The following is an 18,794-nucleotide window of genomic DNA, read 5'->3' as shown; positions in this document are numbered from 1 at the left end:
TATAATAGTGTTTAAAATATATGGCATTAACACGGCCCAAGTAAACAAACCTCAGATGGGGCTATTGGTTTGAGACAGCAACTCCGAAACAATCAGCTTTGCTAGCAACCAATGAAGGTCTCTCCATTTATGTGATTGAAGCCTCAGCTTCCATCACTGAGTGTCACTCTCTTTATTTTGAAAGTGCTCACTGAGCCATGGATGAGTGACAAGGCTGGCTTAACTTTCTGTTAGCAGCCAAGGAGACTTACTTTCTGCCAAGAGGGAGAGAACTCTGTCTTCAGCCAGGCTGGGTTGGTTTTGTCCTGGCAAAGAGGCAGCTTCAGAAGTCAGAGAATTTCCGTCTTCTTGACCTGAGTATTTTCTCCTTTGATCTTTCTCCATCCTCCCTCTGAGCTTGTGCACATCTTGGCGAAACGCCTTGTCCAAGAAGGTCACCGTCTCATCATGTTCTCTGATCAGTTTCTAACAAGAATAAGGGTTAAGCACTGAGTTGCTGTCTGCATTCCCTATAAATATCTGTAAATCCTGACCCTCCACTTCCTGGAGTCCAGCTGGGGCAGGCGAGGGGCATTTCTGCATAATGCTCTGAGGCTCTTTAATAGACCTCACAATACTGGAAACTCCAGAAGCCAGGAACTACAGTTTCTCCTTCAGTGACAGAGCTACATTTTGTGTGTGTAGAAGTCATGCAGGGGTGCCAACTTGAAAAAATATATTGGGGTGCCCAGGTAAGCCCCGCCCCACATAATCGATCACATGACATGGTGCACGAACACCATTTGAATGACAATGTTCATTCACTTTGGAGAAGGGCCAGCCCTCCTGCTCCCACCTGCTTGGACCACTTCTTCATTTCCCCTCTTTCCAGCTGATCCTCCAGTTTGGCTTTCTCTTCCAATATTTGCTCCCGGTAAGATTCCTCCAGCTCCACCAACCGAGCTTCTTGGGAATCCACCCATTTCTCTTTTCCTTTTCCTCCTTTACCTTTTTTTTCTAGAGGAGGACTTTCACTCTGCAGGGCAGAAAGAAACCATGACTTTTAATTAATTTTTTTTAAGAAGCAAGGAGTGATTTACGTCTTCTCATTTGGCAACCTCATTTGAATCTTCCCTGCAGAAAACCTATGGCTTCCATTGGCAATCCTACCTGGGGCGGACTGGGATTGCTTGAGGTTCCCTCTTTTGCCTTCTGGCTGCCCAGCAGGTACGTTCTCAGCTGCTCTGCCAGCTCTCTGGTTTTCTGCTTCCTGAAGTCCTGCAGTCCACTGGCTATCTGGCGAGCATCCTCCAGGCGCTGCTGTTTGAAGGCCGCATTGAAACAGCGAGAGAGAAAGATAGGAAATACAGGCAGTGGTTAGGTTGCACAAGAGCAGAGGAGTCAGCAAAAATAGTCACTGTTAATGTAGGGCTTGTAAATCTTTGCAGGTCAGTGGGCACACTTGGAATTTTGAGGAAAGGCTGTGAGCAGCATTCAAAATGGCTGCCATGAGGCATAACACAAATTGGCTGCTATGGGAGGTAGCAGAGGACAAGCCAGTGCAAACAGGAACTGAGCTGCAACAGCAAACCTTCTATAGTGGTACCTCGGGTTACAGATGCTTCAGGTTACAGACTCCGCTAACCCAGAAATAGTACCTCGGGTTAAGAACTTTGCTTCAGGATGAGAACAGAAGTCGCGCAGCAGTGGGAGGCCCCATTAGCTAAAGTGGTACCTCAGGTTAAGAACAGTTTCAGGTAAAAAACAGACCTCCAGAACGAATTAAGTTCTTAACCCGAGATACCACTGTAATGGTTTTTAGATATATATATATTTTACTGTTTTTGCTTTCTTTTTTGTTTCTAAAGTGTCTGTTTGCTACCCTGGGCTGCTTGGGGAGGAAGAGCAGGATGTAATTTCAATGCATCATAATAATGTCAGTTCATTGTCACCTTGTCTGAGGAGTGAGCCTTCAGCATTTGGACCATCTCTTGAAATTGCCTCTCCCTCAACTGCAGCATCCGTGCCGTGTGTTGCAGCTCCAGCACGGAGTCCTCATACTCCTTTTTCCCCTTCAGCAGCTGAGCAACACCCTTCATCTCTTCATCCACAATCAGCTCCTGAAACACAGAAAGGCCCAGATTCAATACGATCAATACCACCCTCTTTTATTTTGTTTAAAGAGAGCAATAGAAGAGCTTTGCTGCGTGCATTCGATCTAGCATAGAATCTTGCCTTCAGCTATGCTCAACCTCTGGGAAGCTGACAAGCAAACAGACCTCCCCTGCTTTTTGCTGCCCTGCAACTAACATTCAAAGGTACCTGCTTGGTGCCAGGCTACCTGAAAGATCACCTTCTCCCATACGTACCTACCTGAACCTTAAGATCCCCTTTGGAGGCCCTGCTCTGGGTGCCCCCCGCTGAATCAAATGAGGGACAGGGCCTTCCCAGTGGCTGCCCCCTGGCTGAAATGTATGGGAGTTGCAGTCCAAAACAATTGGAGAGCAAAAGGCTGCTGAAGGCTGGCTGAGGCTAAATATAAGACAGCTTTACATCCTGTCAATCTTCCAGCACTCAGAGTCGCTGACCTGTAGTATCTGCACAATGCTGCAATTTTGACAGCCATTCTTCTCCACTATCAAAAATATCTTAGAGACGTCCATTGGCAGGAACACATGTTCCTACCTCCTGAGCAAGGTCTTCTGTGGAGCTCTGATCGCCTGGTGTTCTGGGGCCTGCTTTTTGAAGCCTCGAGATACCTTCTGATACTAGGACTGTTTGCCGTAGATGCCTCTGAGTCAGGAGAAAATACGCCAATTGTTCAGCAGCCGCGGGGCCTGGGGTCTGTTTGGCCACCTCTTGAATCACTTCCATTTCTTTGGCTTCCAGCTGGAGGAAACATTGAGAAACCCTTGTAGAACCATTTTTAAAAGGATGAAGGGAAGAGTGGATGAAAGGCAAGTGTGGATAATCGCAGAGTCAGACCATTGAATGCAGACCTTATGCATGCAGAGTCGGTGTTCTACCTCTAGCTGTTGCCTTTTCCTGATATGTTACAGATGAATCCTGAGTTTGGGGCACTGTCAGGGATGCTGAGGAGGGCTGCACAGATGAGGAATGGTGGGAGCCTTCCCCCTCCCCCCTGCTATGGATCAGGATCCTGAATCGTCTCAGGAGCAGTGGGACAGTATAGATTTGGAACAGTGGTTTGCAGAGGGACAGAGTTCAGAAGACAAAAGTTAGGAAGAACTGGGTAGTGAATAGCTGGGAGAAAAAGAACTGGGAGAGAGAGAGAGAGAGAGAGAGAACAGACTCCGGTTCACTGGAAAGTGTCCAGCCAATCAGTCCAAGGTCAAGGAGATTAGATAAGGTAGCTGCACAGAAGGCACAGTGGTTGCGAGATCAGATTGCAAGATGAGGAAGTGACTTGGGTGACTCGGGATGGAGTGGGTGGAAACCTTAATTGGGAGCACCTTCACTCCAAGAATGGACTTTGTTCTTTTGCTGTGAACATTAAAATCTCTTTAAACGGCAAGAGACTATTCTGCTTTGTTCTGCTTATCCACAGCCAAAGGGAGGGAGGAAGCTGCTTCCCCAAAGCCTGACAGGCACATCTGGATGCAGCCAGGCCAATGTAGCGCAGTTTCTGTACCTTTTCCTCTATCTGTGCTTGCAGTTCCGTTTGGATCAGTGCCTGTAGCTTCCTCAGCTCAGCTTCATCCATTTCTTTGAAAGAGACAAGTATTTCCCCTTCCTTAGAGGACTTTTGGAGAAAGGTCATCACTCTCTCCACCTGATGTTGCTCAGCTGACTGGGCCACCTCACGGGCCACCGTTTCCCCTGCAGCTGTGTAGCTTAAGTTGTCCAGAACCTGTAATACGTCTTCCGGACAGCTCCATCTCTTAGGGCAGAAGGTAAAGAAATTCACACCAATATTAGCAGTGGCGGCTCCATGGGAGGAGCTGAAACCAAGCAAAGTTAGAACAACTCATGAAGATAGTGCATGCAGGATATAAAGGTAAAGGTAAAGGGACCCCTGACCATTAGGTCCAGTTGTGACCGACTCTGGGGTTGCGCTGCTCATCTCACTTTACTGGCCGAGGGAGCCAGCGTACAGCTTCCAGGTCATGTGGCCAGCATGACTAAGCCGCTTCTGGCGAACCAGAGCAGCGCACGGAAACGCCGTTGACCTTCCCGCTGCAGCGGTACCTATTAATCTACTTGCACTTTGACATGCTTTTGAACTGCTAGGTTGGCAGGAGCAGGGACCGAGCAACGGGAGCTCACCCCGTCGCGGGGATTCAAACCACCGACCTTCTGATCGGCAAGCCCTAGGCTCTGTGGTTTAACCCACAGCACCACCCGTGTCCCTATGCAGGATATTGTTACCCATTAAAAGTAGGAGAACTGAGGTGGAGGAACATAGGAAGCTGTCTTGGCCTGAGTCAGACACTTGGTCCATCTAGCTCAGTATTCTCTACCCTGGCAGGCAGCCAGATTTTCAGAGAAGGTTCCCTCCCAGCCCTACTTGGAGCTGTCAACCATTGAACCTGGGACCTTCTGCATGCAAGGCAGGTGCTCTGTCACTGAGCTATGGCCCTTCCTCTGAAAGAAGAGGCTGAGCTGTACCTGGAGATGGTTGTAACAATCCAGGACTCTGTGTATCCACATTTGCTTCATAGCTTCTTGCTTCACTATCTTGCTTGCTGTGGCTCGCAGTTTCTGAGCCACTGAGTCTCTGCCCAGCTTGCTCTCCAATGTCTGAGTTTCCTGCAGAGCAAAAGATAATGTTGCTGTAAGGGCGTTGTTTTTTACCAGGGGGATAATAATAATAATAATAATAATAAAAATAATTTTTTACTTATACCCCACCCTCCGCAGCCAAGACCGGGCTCAGGGAGGCTAACAACCAATAATTAAAAAAAGTTGATTAAAATACAATTTTAAAAAAAGATTAAAATACAGCATTAAAACATTAGGATGCAGCCTCTTCACAGGAGGAGAAAGGAAAAAGAAAGAGGGGGAGGGAATCAAACTGATTCTAAGCCAAAGGCCAGGTGGAACAACTCTGTCTTACAGGCCCTGCGGAAAGAGATCAGATCCCGCAGGGCCCTGGTCTCATGAGACAGAGCGTTCCACCAGGCCAGAGTCAGTGCTGAGAAGGCCCTGGCTCTGGTTGAAGCTAATCTAACTCCCTTAGGGCCCGGGACCTCTAGGGTGTTGCTATTTATGGACCTTAAGGTCCTCCGTGGGGCATACCAGGAGAGGGGGTCCCGTAGGTACGAGGGTCCTAGGCCGTGAAGGGCTTTAAAGGTCAAAACCAGCACCTTAAATCTGACCCTGCACTCCAGCGGGAGCCAGTGCAGCTGGAAAAACACTGGGTGAATATGTTCCCATGGCAGAGACCCTGTGAGGAGCCTTGCTGCAGCATTCTGCACGTGCTAGAGTTTCTGGGAATAATAATAATAATATATACCCTGCCCATCTGGCTGGCCTTCGGCAGCCACTCTGGGTGGCTTCCAGTATATATAAAAATATATTTTTTAGTTTAGACATCATCCTTGGGGTCCCCACGACGCCTGTGCTTTTATCCCCCTGGAATGGGGTTTCTGCAAAGAATGAAGGACTGCTAAAGTGGTCAAACCAATCTCTTTGCTAAGTTGATGATTCCAGTCAAGTCTGTATGGGATCTGCCTTGGTTTGTGAAGTGTGGTCCAAATTGGACGTTTCTCCTACTGTTGGCTGGAGGTGGTGTTACTGAGCTCTGTGGGCCAGTGAAGGAGAACAAAGAACTAGCAGCCTAGAACGCTGAGTTGAGAAGAAGAGGCACTAAGGCTTGTCTTGCTGTCTGTGCTGGATCTAGAGCTACGACAATGGGACACCCAGTAGGGATGAGTATTTGTTTATATATGTGCTCTACAGCTAAGCCATGGCCCTTTCCTCAAAGTCTCTGTCCCTTTCCCTCTCCCCATAATATCCATGCACCAATCGAACCCTACCCACCTCTCTGCCAAATGCATCCACACCAGCCTGTCATTGAATAACACAGGTTACAGAGAGAGGGAATGAAGACAGGAGTCTGCAAAGCACAGGACTCTGGGAGTTGCAACTCACACTGTTTGCTTTTGCAAGGCCTAATCTAGAGGGGGCCCCTGCTTTTTGCAGGTCGGCACCCAGCGACGCAAGATTCTGCAGGATTTCTTCCAGAGAGAATAAAGCCCCGTCTTTGAGAGTTCTTTCCTCGGGGCTGAGCCCGGCACATTTAATTTCTTCCCAGTGCTGCTGTCTAAGCTCTTCTTCAGCATGCTGGTGATAGTCAGCCAGCTCCTTCAGGAGGCTGTCCCAGTCGTTGGCCACTCCCAAGTTATGCCTTCGTGTCGTTCCCTGGAAATACAGGGATATGGGAAGCGCAGGGCAATAAGGTCAATTTCTTGATGCAAAGGGATCAATGAACACAAAACAGATATTAAAAATGTCAACGTTCAGGTGGCAGTGGAAGAACCTTCTTCAGCCTTTGCTGCTAACCTGGAGAAGTCACTATCGCTCAACAAGATTCCAGTGTGAACGGGTAAATTAGACTTTATCAGGAAATTGGATTTCATGCTTTTAGGTTTCAGTAAAGACATCAGGGTGTAGGGAGCTGCCTTATTCAGGGTCAGGCTATTGGGGTGGGGGAACCATCAGGGGTGGGGAATAATGCTAATAATGATAATAATTTATTTATACCCCACCCATCTGGCTGGGTTTCCCCAGCCACTCTGAGCAGCTCCTAACAGAATATTAGAAATATAATAAAACATCAAACATTAAAAACTTCCCTAAATAGGGCTGCCTTCAGATGTCTTCTAAAAGTCAGATAGTTGTTTATTTCCTTGACATCTGATGGGAGGGTGCCACTATCGAGAAGGCCCTCTGCCTGGTTCCCTGTAACCTCACTTCTTGCGGGGAGGGAACTGCCAGAAGGCCCTCAGAGCTGGACCTCAGTGTCTGGACTGAACGATGAGGGTGGAGACGATCCTTCAGGTATACTGGGCTGAGGCCGTTTAGCACCAACACTTTGAATTGTGCTCAGAAACGAAGCTTTGTCTCTCCAGATCTTGTTGGACTCCAACTCCCATCAGCATGGCCCTTTGTCAAGGATAATAGAAGGTGGAGTCCTACAACATTTAGAGGGCCACAGACTCCCAATCCCTTTTCTAAACTTTACACTGATTGACAGTTGTTCTCCAGGGCTCTTTTCCAAATCTACCTGGAGATATCGGGGATGGAACCATAGCACCACTTTTTATTCATGCAACTGTTTCCGATAATTGGATGCTGAGCATCAAGACCAATCATCCACCTTTAAAGATCTCATTTACTGGAGGAAACTCCATAAAGCAAATTCTGTCTCTTGCCCATCGCCCCTCTCTGTGACAGACAGCTCTCTCACCAGGTCCTTTCTCAGCTTGGAGGATTCACAAAAGCAAGAGATCATGTTGATTTCCTCAGCCATCAAGGACAGCTCAAGGTGCACCATCTCGCTGGCGTGCTTCTCCAAGAAAATCCTGCCCAAACAACAGCACAGGTAATGTCAGGAGGTGCTGGCAGATTTATAAGCTGCCGTGTGAGAAAGAGATGAATTGATTCTCCAGTTGCTGAAAGAATGGCAGGAAGAGGCGGGAGCTGTCATGAGCCCCAAGGGCTGCTGGGAACAGATGTTGATTGAAAGGCACTGATGCAGGAGGAGGAAGGAGCAAAAGGAGGAGGCTGAATGGTGGGAATGTGGACTGGAGGAGGAATGGATCTTCCCTATCTTCCCTGACTTCAGCCACTTTGGAAGAGGGAGCATGGGTGCTGGTTCTCCCCCCAATTTTCTGCAGAGAAAAGAGCCTCAGTGGAGGCTGGGGAGGACTTGGAACTGCCAAGGGGGGGGGGAGCAGAACCTCCTCTGATCATAGAATCATAGAACTGCAGAGTTGGAAGAGACCACTAGGATCATCTACCCCCTGCAATGCAGGAATCTTTTGCCCAATGCAGGGCTTGAACCCACATCCCTGATATTAAGTCTCATGCTCTACCAATCGAGTAGTCCCAGAGCTTAAGAGCCCTATGATTCTAAACACTGTGAATGCCAAGAAGAAAAAGCATCATAACCACAATCCCGTGAAGAATTAAGACAGCACAGAGCTGTAATAACAGCCTTCTCATTGGCTCCTTCCCAGCCTTCTCATTGGCTTGAGAAGTGTGTTGACCCCTCCCTAAAAGAAACTGCCTATCCCATGGCCTTTAAGGAATAAGCTCTCCCTGTTTTGCACAGCTGTTCTGTATCATGCTTGTGCAGAAGAGGGAGAATCTTAGGGTTCTGCCAATGGCAAGAGTGTCATTAGAGGGTAGCCCAAGGCCCCCAGCGCCCGGGTGTTTTGTGCTGGGCCTTGGAGCTTGAGGAAAACCCATGCATCTCACCTGGTCTGGATTTCTTGCAACAACTGGGATCTGTTTGGTGTGGACCAAGAAGGTGGCGCAGGCGAGAGGGTTGCCGCAGCAAGAGCCATTTCCTGCCTCGTTTCGGTCCGGAACGCTTCGCCGGCAGCTTCAGACACCTTCAGAGTGCTTCTGGATGAGTAGCCTATAGGAGGAATGAGAGGTGTCAAAGGGATGCTTCTTTTGAAGGCTTATCAAATTCACCGTTTCTCTGGGAGGGGAAGCACTGCGTAGAGCAGGGTGTCTGCAAACAAACGTGGAGCAGCTTGGCAGTGGCATTAAGTGAGACAGCTGCCCTAAGCCAAAGAAGCGACGGCTTTCAGGTCCAAAAAGCTGATATTCTAAAGCACCAGTGAGGACCTTTTCCAACCTGAGGGCCACATTTCCTTCTGAGGGCCACTGGTGGTCGGGGCCAGAGGTAAATCGAGCAGACCAATAAGGGTGAATTTGACCTTGGAACAATAGGCTGGTTTCCACTTACACTCAAACATTCCTCTCTATCCTCTGTCAAGGCAAGCAAGAGTTCAAGCAAGACACATTCCATCTGGGCAAGGAGGAAGAAAAGCAGGGCCAGGAAGGAGTGTGGCCTGGGAAGGAAAGCCCCAAGGGCCACATAGAGAGGCCCAGAGGGCCACCTAGGGTCCCCGGGCCTGAGGACCTATATTTTATCCCTGGTCTAAAATTGGATAATGGGGATGGAAAAGGCAACCGATGAAGTAGTCCATGGCATGGGCTGAGGGTTAATTAGATCAGCTGGTGAATTCGCTGAGAGGGTGAGGGCCCAATCTGAGGTGGCATTTCTACCTTTGCATAGCTGCTATCTTGAAAAATAAGCCACTAGTACCAATGGTTGTTTCTGCAAATTGCAACCGTGGTGGGGACAAAGGGTTAAATAACCCTCCCTTCCAAACAGGGCTGGCCCTACTATTAGGTAGAGAGAGGGAGAGCTGCCTCAGATAGCCAATGCCACGGTGGTAGCTGCCCCTCAGTCCCTGGAACTAAACTGCTCTGGGGCCCCTAAGAAGAGATAGGGTATGTTTTTTCCATTGCCAGTGCAGATGCAAGATTCAACAGCCAGCTGTGTTGGGTTCTGTATGTGGAACCAGTGGAGGGGGCAAAAAGGAACAACATGCGAGAGGAAATGTGTGGTTTTTACCCTGCCTGCTATTAATTACGTTAATGCAGTTCTGGTAGTTTTTAAATAACCACCAACTATTTGCTGACAAATCTTAAAGGCTTTTGGGATTCTTCCCAGCTTGAACTGGATCCCCCCACCCCCTAGTCCAATGATATGGACAAGTGACAAGACTTTGTTCATTTAAAAGAAAGTTTGAGAAACTATGGGGGTTCTATTTTATTTATTTTTAATGGTAGGACATTTAAGGCTGAAGCCAGATCACTGCTGCTTAACAGAAGCCAGAAGGCGGAGCAGGCAGTCTGGACTGGGGAGAAGTCGTGTTTTGTTTGCACGTTAATGGGAAATGACCTAATATGCACATTTTGAACCAATCTGTGCACCGCAGGAGAATTCAAAATGCCCACTTCTTCAAATGTTGCAATGCAGTCCTAAAGAATAACCCTGACGCATATATAAGGGGGAAGAGTGCATAAAAACGCACCACAACAAAAACATTAAAATGCATTATACAAGGGGGAATTACTTGCAAAAATGTGTGTGTTACTTAAAATTATACATGAAAAAGTATTTTAAGAGAGGCTCATACTAAAATGCTGACAAATTTCCATGAGCTTTGAAAAAAACACACATAACCCACATATTGCTGTGGATATGTGGAGATCTGGATTTAGGAAAGTGAGAAATAAAGTAAAGGAACCCCTGACCATTAGGTCCAGTCGTGACCAACTCTGGGGTTGCAGCGCTCATCTCGCTTTATTGGCCGAGGGAGCCGGCGTACAGCTTCCGGGTCATGTGGCCAGCATGACTAAGCCGCTTCTGGCGAACCAGAGCAGCGCATGGAAACACCGTTTACCTTCCTGCCCGAGTGGTACCTATTTATCTACTTGCACTTTGACGTGTTTTTGAACTGCTAGGTGGGTAGGAGCAGGGACGGAGCAACGGGAGCTCACCCCGTCACGGGGATTCGAACCGCCAACCTTCTGATTGGCAAGCCCTAGGCTCTGTGGTTTAACCCACAGCGCCACCTGCGTCCCTAAGTGAGAAATAGAAGGAACTGAAATTGACGGATTTCTCTGTTCATACTAGGTAGTCACTTAGTGGGCAGAATTCAAGGCGCATCTGCAGTATCTGAACTAACGTGGACCTGCCATCACCCACGGGTGTGGCTGTCTTCCTGACCAAACTGATATTGCATCCCAGACACTTCAGGAGTTGCTTCTAGATGGGAGCTTGATATTGCAAATGGGATCTTAGCATCATAGCATCATAGAGTTATAGAGTTGGGAAGGACCACTAGGATAATCAAGTCCAACTTCCTGCAATGCAGGAATCTTTTGCCCAATGTGGGGCTCAAGCCTACGACCCTGAGATAAATAGTTTAATGCTCTGCTAACTGAGCTAATCAATGCGTTGGAAATGGATTTTTAACATATCACATTTTATGTAGGAAACACTTCAGCCTAGCATGGGCATTCGCAAACTTTACTTGGCTGGAGAACTGCCTTGCAAAATTTGGAGTTGTGTGAATTTCAAAGGATGGCTATGTGCTGGCTTCAAAAGTGCAAATCGGGTAGGTTCCCCCTTTAAGTAGCTTAAATAATAAACAAATGCATGTGAAGTGAATCTAATTCGTCTACATAAGATATGGTAAAAGGCCTGTGCACAATCAACAGTTGCTTGAGGAAGGACTGGATGAAAATAAAAATCTTTAGCATTTTCTGAGTGCAGCTCAGCTCCCGTTTTGGCCCTGTCAGCAGAACCCTAATGCTTGCCTGCCTGCACATCTTCCCCATCCTGTTCTCCATATTCCCAGCTGGAGCCTAGCACTGTCTGCCAACAACCCCCCCCCCATTTAGATCTATTGTGTAACTAAGAGTCTGGTTGCATCACAATTGATAGATCTGAATTCCCAGGAGAGTGGGGTGGGGGGTGGGGAGTAAAAGGGATGCCATCGATTTTCTGTACTTCATCCACTTGCTGCCAAGTTGAGGACAGAAGGAATCCTGTGCTAACAGACTTCGGGTATGCTGCTGAATTAATTGAGGGGGGAATTAAACTGCAGAGGGAAGCAGTTTAGACGCAGAGTGTTTATAATGCCTCCACATTAAAATCTTGTGGTTAGGGTTTGAATAATGCAAGGGCACATCCGCACAGATTCTGAGCCTGCCCAAAACTGGAAATTAAAAGGGAATAAAATCAGAAATGGCATCTTCAATGCAGAGTTTTTGCTCTTTTCCAAGCAATTGTCTCTTTTTTAATTATTGATGCTCATTGTTTTGATAATTTTATGGAAACCGCTTTGCGAGGTTCCCCCTGAAAAGTGGTGTGTAAAAATAGTTCTCCTAGATAAAATAAATAATTGGGAGTCTGCGCAGCACAGAGACATAAGCACATCAGAAGGAGACAGGCAAGTGGCCCATCTTGTCTAGCATCCTGTTGTAACAGCGGACTTGGGTGGCGCTGTGGTCTAAACCACTGAGCCTCTTGAGCTTGCCGATCAGAAGGTCGGCGGTTTGAATCCCCGCAACGGAGTGAGCTCCTGTTGCTCTGTCCCTGCTCCTGCCAACCTAGCAGTTCTAAAGCACGCCAGTGCAAGTAGATAAATAGGTACAGCTGTGGCAGGAAGGTAAACGGCGTTTCCGTGCACTCTGGCTTCCGTCACGGTGTTCTGTTGTGCCAGAAGCAGTTTAGTCCTGCTAGCCACATGACTCAGAAAGCTGTCTGCAAACAAACACTGGCTCCCTTGGCCTGAAAGTGAGATGAGCGCCACAACCCCTTAGTCGCCTTTGACCGGACTTAACAATCGAGGGGTCCTTTACCTTTACCTTGTCACAGTAGCCAACCAGATTCCCATTATGGGAAGCCCCAAAGCAGACCCTGTGTGCAACAGCATTCCTCCTCAGCCCAAACTTTGTAGGGTTGTTTTCTAGCAGGCCCCAAAGGCACAATGTTATGTGAAGCAACTGCAGAAACCCCTTTGATGACTCCAACATGCACTGCTCAGTCATTCCTTTAGCTGCCAGTGGGTGGTGCTGCCACTTCATTTCATTCTGCTCTGTAGGTCCAGCAGGTGGGGAACCTGCAGGCCTCCAAGCATTGTTGGTCAGACTTCAACTCCCGCTAATGTAGCTGATGGTCAGGGGGATGATGGGAGTTGTAGTCCAGCCACATCTGGAGGTACGCACAGGTTCCTCAAAGGAACAACAGCATCCTCACAGCATTAATGCCCACCCCCAACAGCAGGGTGTTTGGCGCATTCATCCTAATGTGTCTTGCAGCTGAATTACTGTGTTACAAGTGGTTTGAAAAGTTTAATTTTTCGGATAAGACTTTTATCTCCTTGCTGCTTAGATTTTTTAATTTAGTCTGCTTCTCTGTCGGCTAGTGCTTTTCTTTGAGCTCTTAGAGAGGCTCCTGATTCTCTCCTGTTTTGATGTTTCACCATCGGGTGGTTGTTTTTCATTGAGAATTGTCAGGTATTTTCATTTTGGAGGGGAAAATGAGGCTAGAAATGGGAACAGTAAACAAATAAAGAAACTAAATCTCCATGAAATGGGTTTATGATTGCACTGTTGAATGCTTAATAGGCAAAGACTTTATAATCAGGCATGAGCATGATATACAGTGGTACCTCGGGTTACATACGCTTCAGGTTACATACTCCGCTAACCCAGAAATAGTGCTTCAGGTTAAGAACTTTGCTTCAGGATAAGAACAGAAATCGGGCTCCGGCGGCGCGGCGGCAGCAGGAGGCCCCATTAGCTAAAGTGATGCTTCAAGTTAAGAACGGTTTCAGGTTAAGAACGGACCTCCGGAACGAATTAAGTACTTAACCCGAGGTACTACTGTAAAAGATAAGATGTGGGGAACGCTTGGCCCTTCCTTGGGCTTCTATAGGAGATTTAATATGCTTTTTCCATTCATCAGGGGCAACAAGACTGAATCTTACTGCAACACTGGCTATAGGGCTGTGCTGCCTAGGGATGGGAAAATATGTCCATTTCAGTTTCTCCTAGTTTGTCATTTCCCCATTCTTCAGTTCTCCACATTTCCTCATCAGTTTGTGATTTATATTTTAAATAAAAACAAAATCCTCACAGAAAAAAATCACCAGCATTTCAGTGTTGATTTCTTCTAATGTACTCTTTTCTTTTTTGCAAAGTCTTTTTCCAGAAAGCATTTTTGTACCAGTGTATGCATTTCAATGCACATTTTGCACTAGTATGCTCATTTTTTTACATGTTTCTTGGCTGGAGACCCACATTGCAAAAAATAATAATCTACAATGCAGTGGGTGGTTCCAACAACACATGCAGAATTAGTGGAGTAATGCATGCACAAGCAGAATGCCTGCTGAAATTCGTGACCTGAGCTTTCTTCAGCAGTCCCAGACCAGCAACAAACAGACATCCTCACTGGGGCACCATCTCAGAAGAATGAAAGTGGTCTTTTAAGTGATGGTGGGGAATGGCTCAAGAGCAAAAGTGTGATGGCCTGGAATTCGGACTCTGATGCTGAACCTGAGGGATCCCAGCCTGCACAGGATTCCCCACCTCCAGAACCAGCTGAGCTGGGGCTGGGGCTTGAGCCTGAAGGGTCCTCACCTGTGCAGGATCCTCAGGTGCAGGCATCAGCTGAGTCTGCTCTGGCTCCTAAGGTGATGGAGGACCCATTATCCACAGGTGCTCCACTCTCAGCCCCGTCAGAGGAAGCTGAGGTTGCCTCTGGGTCCGGTAACCCTCCAGCCTCTCCTGAGCGGCAGAGGCTCAGGGCAGAGAGGCTGAGGGAACTAAGTTCCTGCAGGAGGAGTGCTCGCCTCCAGGCCAGGAGAGGCGAATCACCAGAGGATCGGGGCCGCCCTATGCCTTGGGGCAGATAAAAGCCGGCCAGCCCCAGTCCCAAGTTGTGGGAGCAACATTGTTGGTTGCTAGTTCCTGCCTGAACCCTGTCCTGCTTTCCTGCCTGAGCTCCTGACCCGCCCAGGCTCCCTGCTTGCATGCCTGTTCCTGACTTCACCCGACTCCCTGCCCTGCACCCAGCTTCAGCTACTATGGACTGCCTCTGCGTTGCACCTCTGACCACGGACCGGACTTGGACCTCGCCTCTTGGGTAACCCACAGGACCAGCACAAAAAGCTTGGGTGGCTGCCACAAGTTCCTCCTAGTATCTGCCACCTGAGGCGTCTGCCTCATTATACCTAATGGTAGGGCTGGCCTTGCAACTCAACTGCACTTAATTCGCAGCCCAGAATACGGTTTCATCTGTTGCTCGGTTGAAAGAAAAGCATTGCAAAGACCATGGAAACAGCAGACCACACCTTCTCCTGATCCCAGACCCAGAAGCATCTCAGGAGACAAGGGACCCCTTTTGTTCTCCTCCAGAGTCTGAACCACAGACTTGAGGAGCGGGATCAGTTTCCGATTGATGACTTCCCAACTTCCATGGGCAGTGCCAGCCGCGCTGTAGAATTTTGCGCCCGGGTAGTTCAGAAAGCACTGGGATGAACCGGAGAGAAGGTCCTGAGACAGAGAAGAAGATTAACTCTCAGCAAACATTTGCCACTTGTATTTTTCACAGGGTTAAACCCCGCTATAGGAACCAGTAAAAGAAGCAACTCTTCGAGTGGTGAATAATATGAATAAACCCAATCAAGGGAAAACCTTTATTTTTGCAGCATGTGATCATCCTTGGGTTAAGCTTTTAGGAAGCTTCCAGATGACTGAGCATTCATCCTAATTTGTTTGCAGGAAGATCAGACAATATTAGCTGTTTAATGAGCATTCATTCTGATTTGTTTGCAAGGAGGCTAAGAACATATGAAGAAAGGTGCTGCCATGGCCATCAGGGCATCTTATCTAGCATCCAGTTCTCACTGCAGCCAATCAGATGCCTGTGAGAAACCCACAAGCTGGACCCAAATGTAGCAACTGGTATTCAGACACATATTGCCTCCAACAGTGAAGCAGAAAATAGCCACTGAGAGCCTTAGGCTCACATAATTTCACCTAATCCTCTTTTAAAGTCATCCAAGTTGGTGGCCATCACTTCTTCCTGTGGGAGCAGATTCCATCATTATCTACAGTATGCACTGTGTAAAGAAGTATGTCCTTTTCTCTGTACTGAATCTTCCAGCATTCAACTTCATCCACACCGTGCATAACTGCAGATCCTTCAAGTGTCCCTATTTTCCAGGGACAGTCCTGAATTTACAGAATCTGTCCCAGTTTGATCCCGGAATGTCCCACTTTTCCTTAGGATGTCCCTATTTTCATTAGAGAAATTTCTCATCAGAGAAATTTTGGAGAGTATGGAGTTATGTGACCCCCAAGCCATCTGAAGGCAGCCCTGTATAGGGAAGTTTTTTTAATGTTTAATGTTTTATTATACAGTGGTACCTCGGGTTACAGATGCTTCAGGTTACAGACACTTCAGGTTGCAGACTCTGCTAACCCAGAAATATTACCTCGGGTTAAGAACTTTGCTTCAGGATAAGAACAGAAATCGTGCTCTGGCGGCACGGCAGCAGCAGGAGGCCCGATTAGCTAAAGTGGTGCTTCAGGTTAAGAACAGTTTCAGGTTAAGAATGGACCTCCGGAACGAATTAAGTTCTTAACCTGAGGTGTCACTGTATATGTTGGAAGCTGCCCAGAGTGTGGCTGGGGCAACCCAGTCAGATAGATGGGGTATAACAACAACAATTTAAATAGGATGTCCCTATTTTCATCAGAGAAATGTTAGAGGGTATATAACTGTCTACATTTCTATCGTGTTGCCTCTTACTTGCCTTTTCTCTGAACTAAAAAGCCCCCAGTGCTGTAATCTTTCCTGATACAGGAGTTGTTCCATCTCTTGATCTTCTTGGTTGCCCCTCCCTGAAGCTTTTTTTTATTATTATTAAAAAAAAAGCTTTACAGTATCCTTTTTCAGGGTGAGGCAACCTGAACTTTGTGCAGTATTCAGGTGTGGTTGCACCACAGATTAGAAGACGTTTCATCAAGCAAAGTTTATCCCACACTTTCCAGTTTATTTCCCCATCACTTTTTTTATTGCAAAAAGTTTGATCTTTCGGGAAAGCAGGTTTGTTGTGCAAGAACTCCCGATGCACTATGTTGTTGCTGTTACTACTACTAATATATTTATTTATATCCCGCCTTTTCACTGGACAAAACTCAATGCATCTTACAAATAAAACTAAGTACTGCTTAAAACATAGAAAATCAACCATTAAAAATCGATTAAACATTGATAGAATTATATATATATACACACATGAAATATATTAAAACCATACCAATAATTACAATAAAAACAGCATGGCATCAGCCCTTTCATTAAAAGCAGTCAGTTCCCAAAAACCTACTGGAACAAAAAAGTCTTGACCTGCCAGTGGAACGACAACAAGGAGGCAGCCAGTCTAGCTTCTATAGGGAGGGATTCCAAAGTCAGAGCAGCCACTGAGAAGGCCAAGTGTGCCTGTGAGAGACTCAGGACCAAGAGAAGGGCTTCCCCTGAAGATCTCATAACCCTGGCAGGTGCATATGAGGGAATAAGGTCTTTCAGATAGCTTGGACCTAAGCTGTGCAACCTATGATTGAATCCCACCCCAAAATGGTGACAGTCCAGAAGAGCCCATAGACACACCTGGTAGTAAGTTGGTTTTCAATTTGCTACCTATGTTCACAAGAACGGCATACCTTTGTCTGTAGGGCCAACGTATCTGATAATATTCGGAAATATTCCAGCCTGCAGTGGGCACTCTCCACGCTGGTCTGCTGCTTTGCAATGTGTTCCTGGAATCCAGCCACAAGATGCAGAGTGATCTGGAAGAAGGCAGAGAAGCAGGGATGATCTCAACCCCTTCTTCCCATTCCCACCATCTTGCTTAAGAGCAGCATTAAGCATCAAGAAATGTGACTGCCAAGATTTTTGTGCTGCAAAATGTTAACATGAAGCATGCAGCAAAATGTTCCCAGGAAATTTGGGACCCATCTTTTGGTGGCCACAGATATGATGCACAACCATTTGTTTTTGTTTTATTGTTTTTGAGCTTGAACATGGCTAACTCCAGTCCATTGCTTTTGCTGTGTCTGCTCTGAGTACAACTTAGTTGGAGATAATCCCATGCTTGGTTGTTCATTACCTGCTTTCTTATCATGTGCTACTTTAGACATTATTGTTATGTGCCACCCCCAATCTCTGCTGAGTGTTAGCAAGATTCCAGGAGGTTCCAGGCACTTACCCAGAGTTGTGTTTCCTTCTTGAAAATTAGGCACAGTAGAGACTGCAGTGTCTTTGAGATGTATGGTTTTATTTACACGTATAGACACTGATGGAGGGAGGGCAGAATATCACACCTCAAGAGTGCCCCCTGTTTCTTCTCCTATAACTTCATCAAGCTTGGGTCCTGAGCCGAGGACAGCCATGCTCCCTGGTCTCTGGGGACAACCCGGTTCTCCCTACTTCCTGCTGCTTCTTCCCAAAAAAAACCTTGCCAAAACACAACTTCTCCTTCTGCCTCCATTGTCTCCCACTGTAACCCTGGCAACCTCCCTCTCTGTGCCCAGCAGAGTCTTCTGTTTTATCAGTGACTTGCATTGATGGGTTAATGACTGGTCAATCCAGCCTTTGTTTCTTAATGGCTTATCCCTAGCTAGTGCCCACATACTCTGGCACGCAAAACCTATAACACTATTATGATAATTCAGAGTTTCAAACAGAAATGCAAAGGACAGGCAAAAAAGTGTTACCCATATATGTCATACATTTAAAGCACATTCAAATAAATTGCTTCCCCCAGAGAATTCTGGGAACTGGAGTTTACTCACTACAGACCGGGTGTCAGGGAACTGCCATCAACTCAGAGGCAAGAGGTGGAAGGGCAGTTGTGTTATAGCGAGCCTCCGAAAATCTTGAGAAGCACATCCTCCTCTGGTGAGGAGGAAAGCCCCACCTCCAGTGGAGAAGAGGCACAGGGACCAGGGGATGCTAGGGAGAGCCTCAACACCAAGCCTGAGCAAACCGGAGAGGCGGGAAGTATGCCCCTGCCAGCGTCCATTCTGCGCAGTAGGCTTCGGTGCAGGGAGGGGCGGAAAAGGCTGGGGGTGACGCGACTTTTATGCTGGGGGAGGTACAAAGACCGACCACTCCCAGATTCCGCTAGTGATTGAGCCAGACATGAACTTACAACGCTCTTCACTGTAAGTAGTTTGCACCA

At 47.2% G+C, this 18,794-nt stretch overlaps 1 protein-coding gene across 1 annotated transcript in view; it reads right to left on the bottom strand.

The window, feature by feature from the left end:
- The window catches only part of LOC310750880 (uncharacterized protein), a gene marked incomplete at its 3' end in the record, with an annotated part of 47,922 nt that overhangs the window by 10,204 nt on the left and 18,924 nt on the right, over positions 1–18,794 (bottom strand). Inside the window, exons 15-26 of the mRNA XM_083589290.1 lie at positions 17,275–17,400; positions 14,898–15,099; positions 8,425–8,587; positions 7,412–7,526; positions 6,094–6,363; positions 4,609–4,749; positions 3,632–3,880; positions 2,665–2,868; positions 1,932–2,099; positions 1,150–1,299; positions 836–1,015; positions 252–465 (exon numbers count right to left, since the gene is read on the bottom strand). Coding sequence (XP_083445416.1) covers positions 252–465; positions 836–1,015; positions 1,150–1,299; positions 1,932–2,099; positions 2,665–2,868; positions 3,632–3,880; positions 4,609–4,749; positions 6,094–6,363; positions 7,412–7,526; positions 8,425–8,587; positions 14,898–15,099; positions 17,275–17,400 — 2,182 coding nt within the window. The remainder of the gene's footprint in view (positions 1–251; positions 466–835; positions 1,016–1,149; positions 1,300–1,931; positions 2,100–2,664; positions 2,869–3,631; positions 3,881–4,608; positions 4,750–6,093; positions 6,364–7,411; positions 7,527–8,424; positions 8,588–14,897; positions 15,100–17,274; positions 17,401–18,794) is intronic.

This window comes from Podarcis filfolensis (genome assembly GCF_964270895.1).
Source record: "Podarcis filfolensis genome assembly, chromosome: 15".
Taxonomy (NCBI): Eukaryota; Metazoa; Chordata; class Lepidosauria; order Squamata; family Lacertidae; genus Podarcis; species Podarcis filfolensis.
This window is presented reverse-complemented; position numbering and strand designations above follow the sequence as displayed.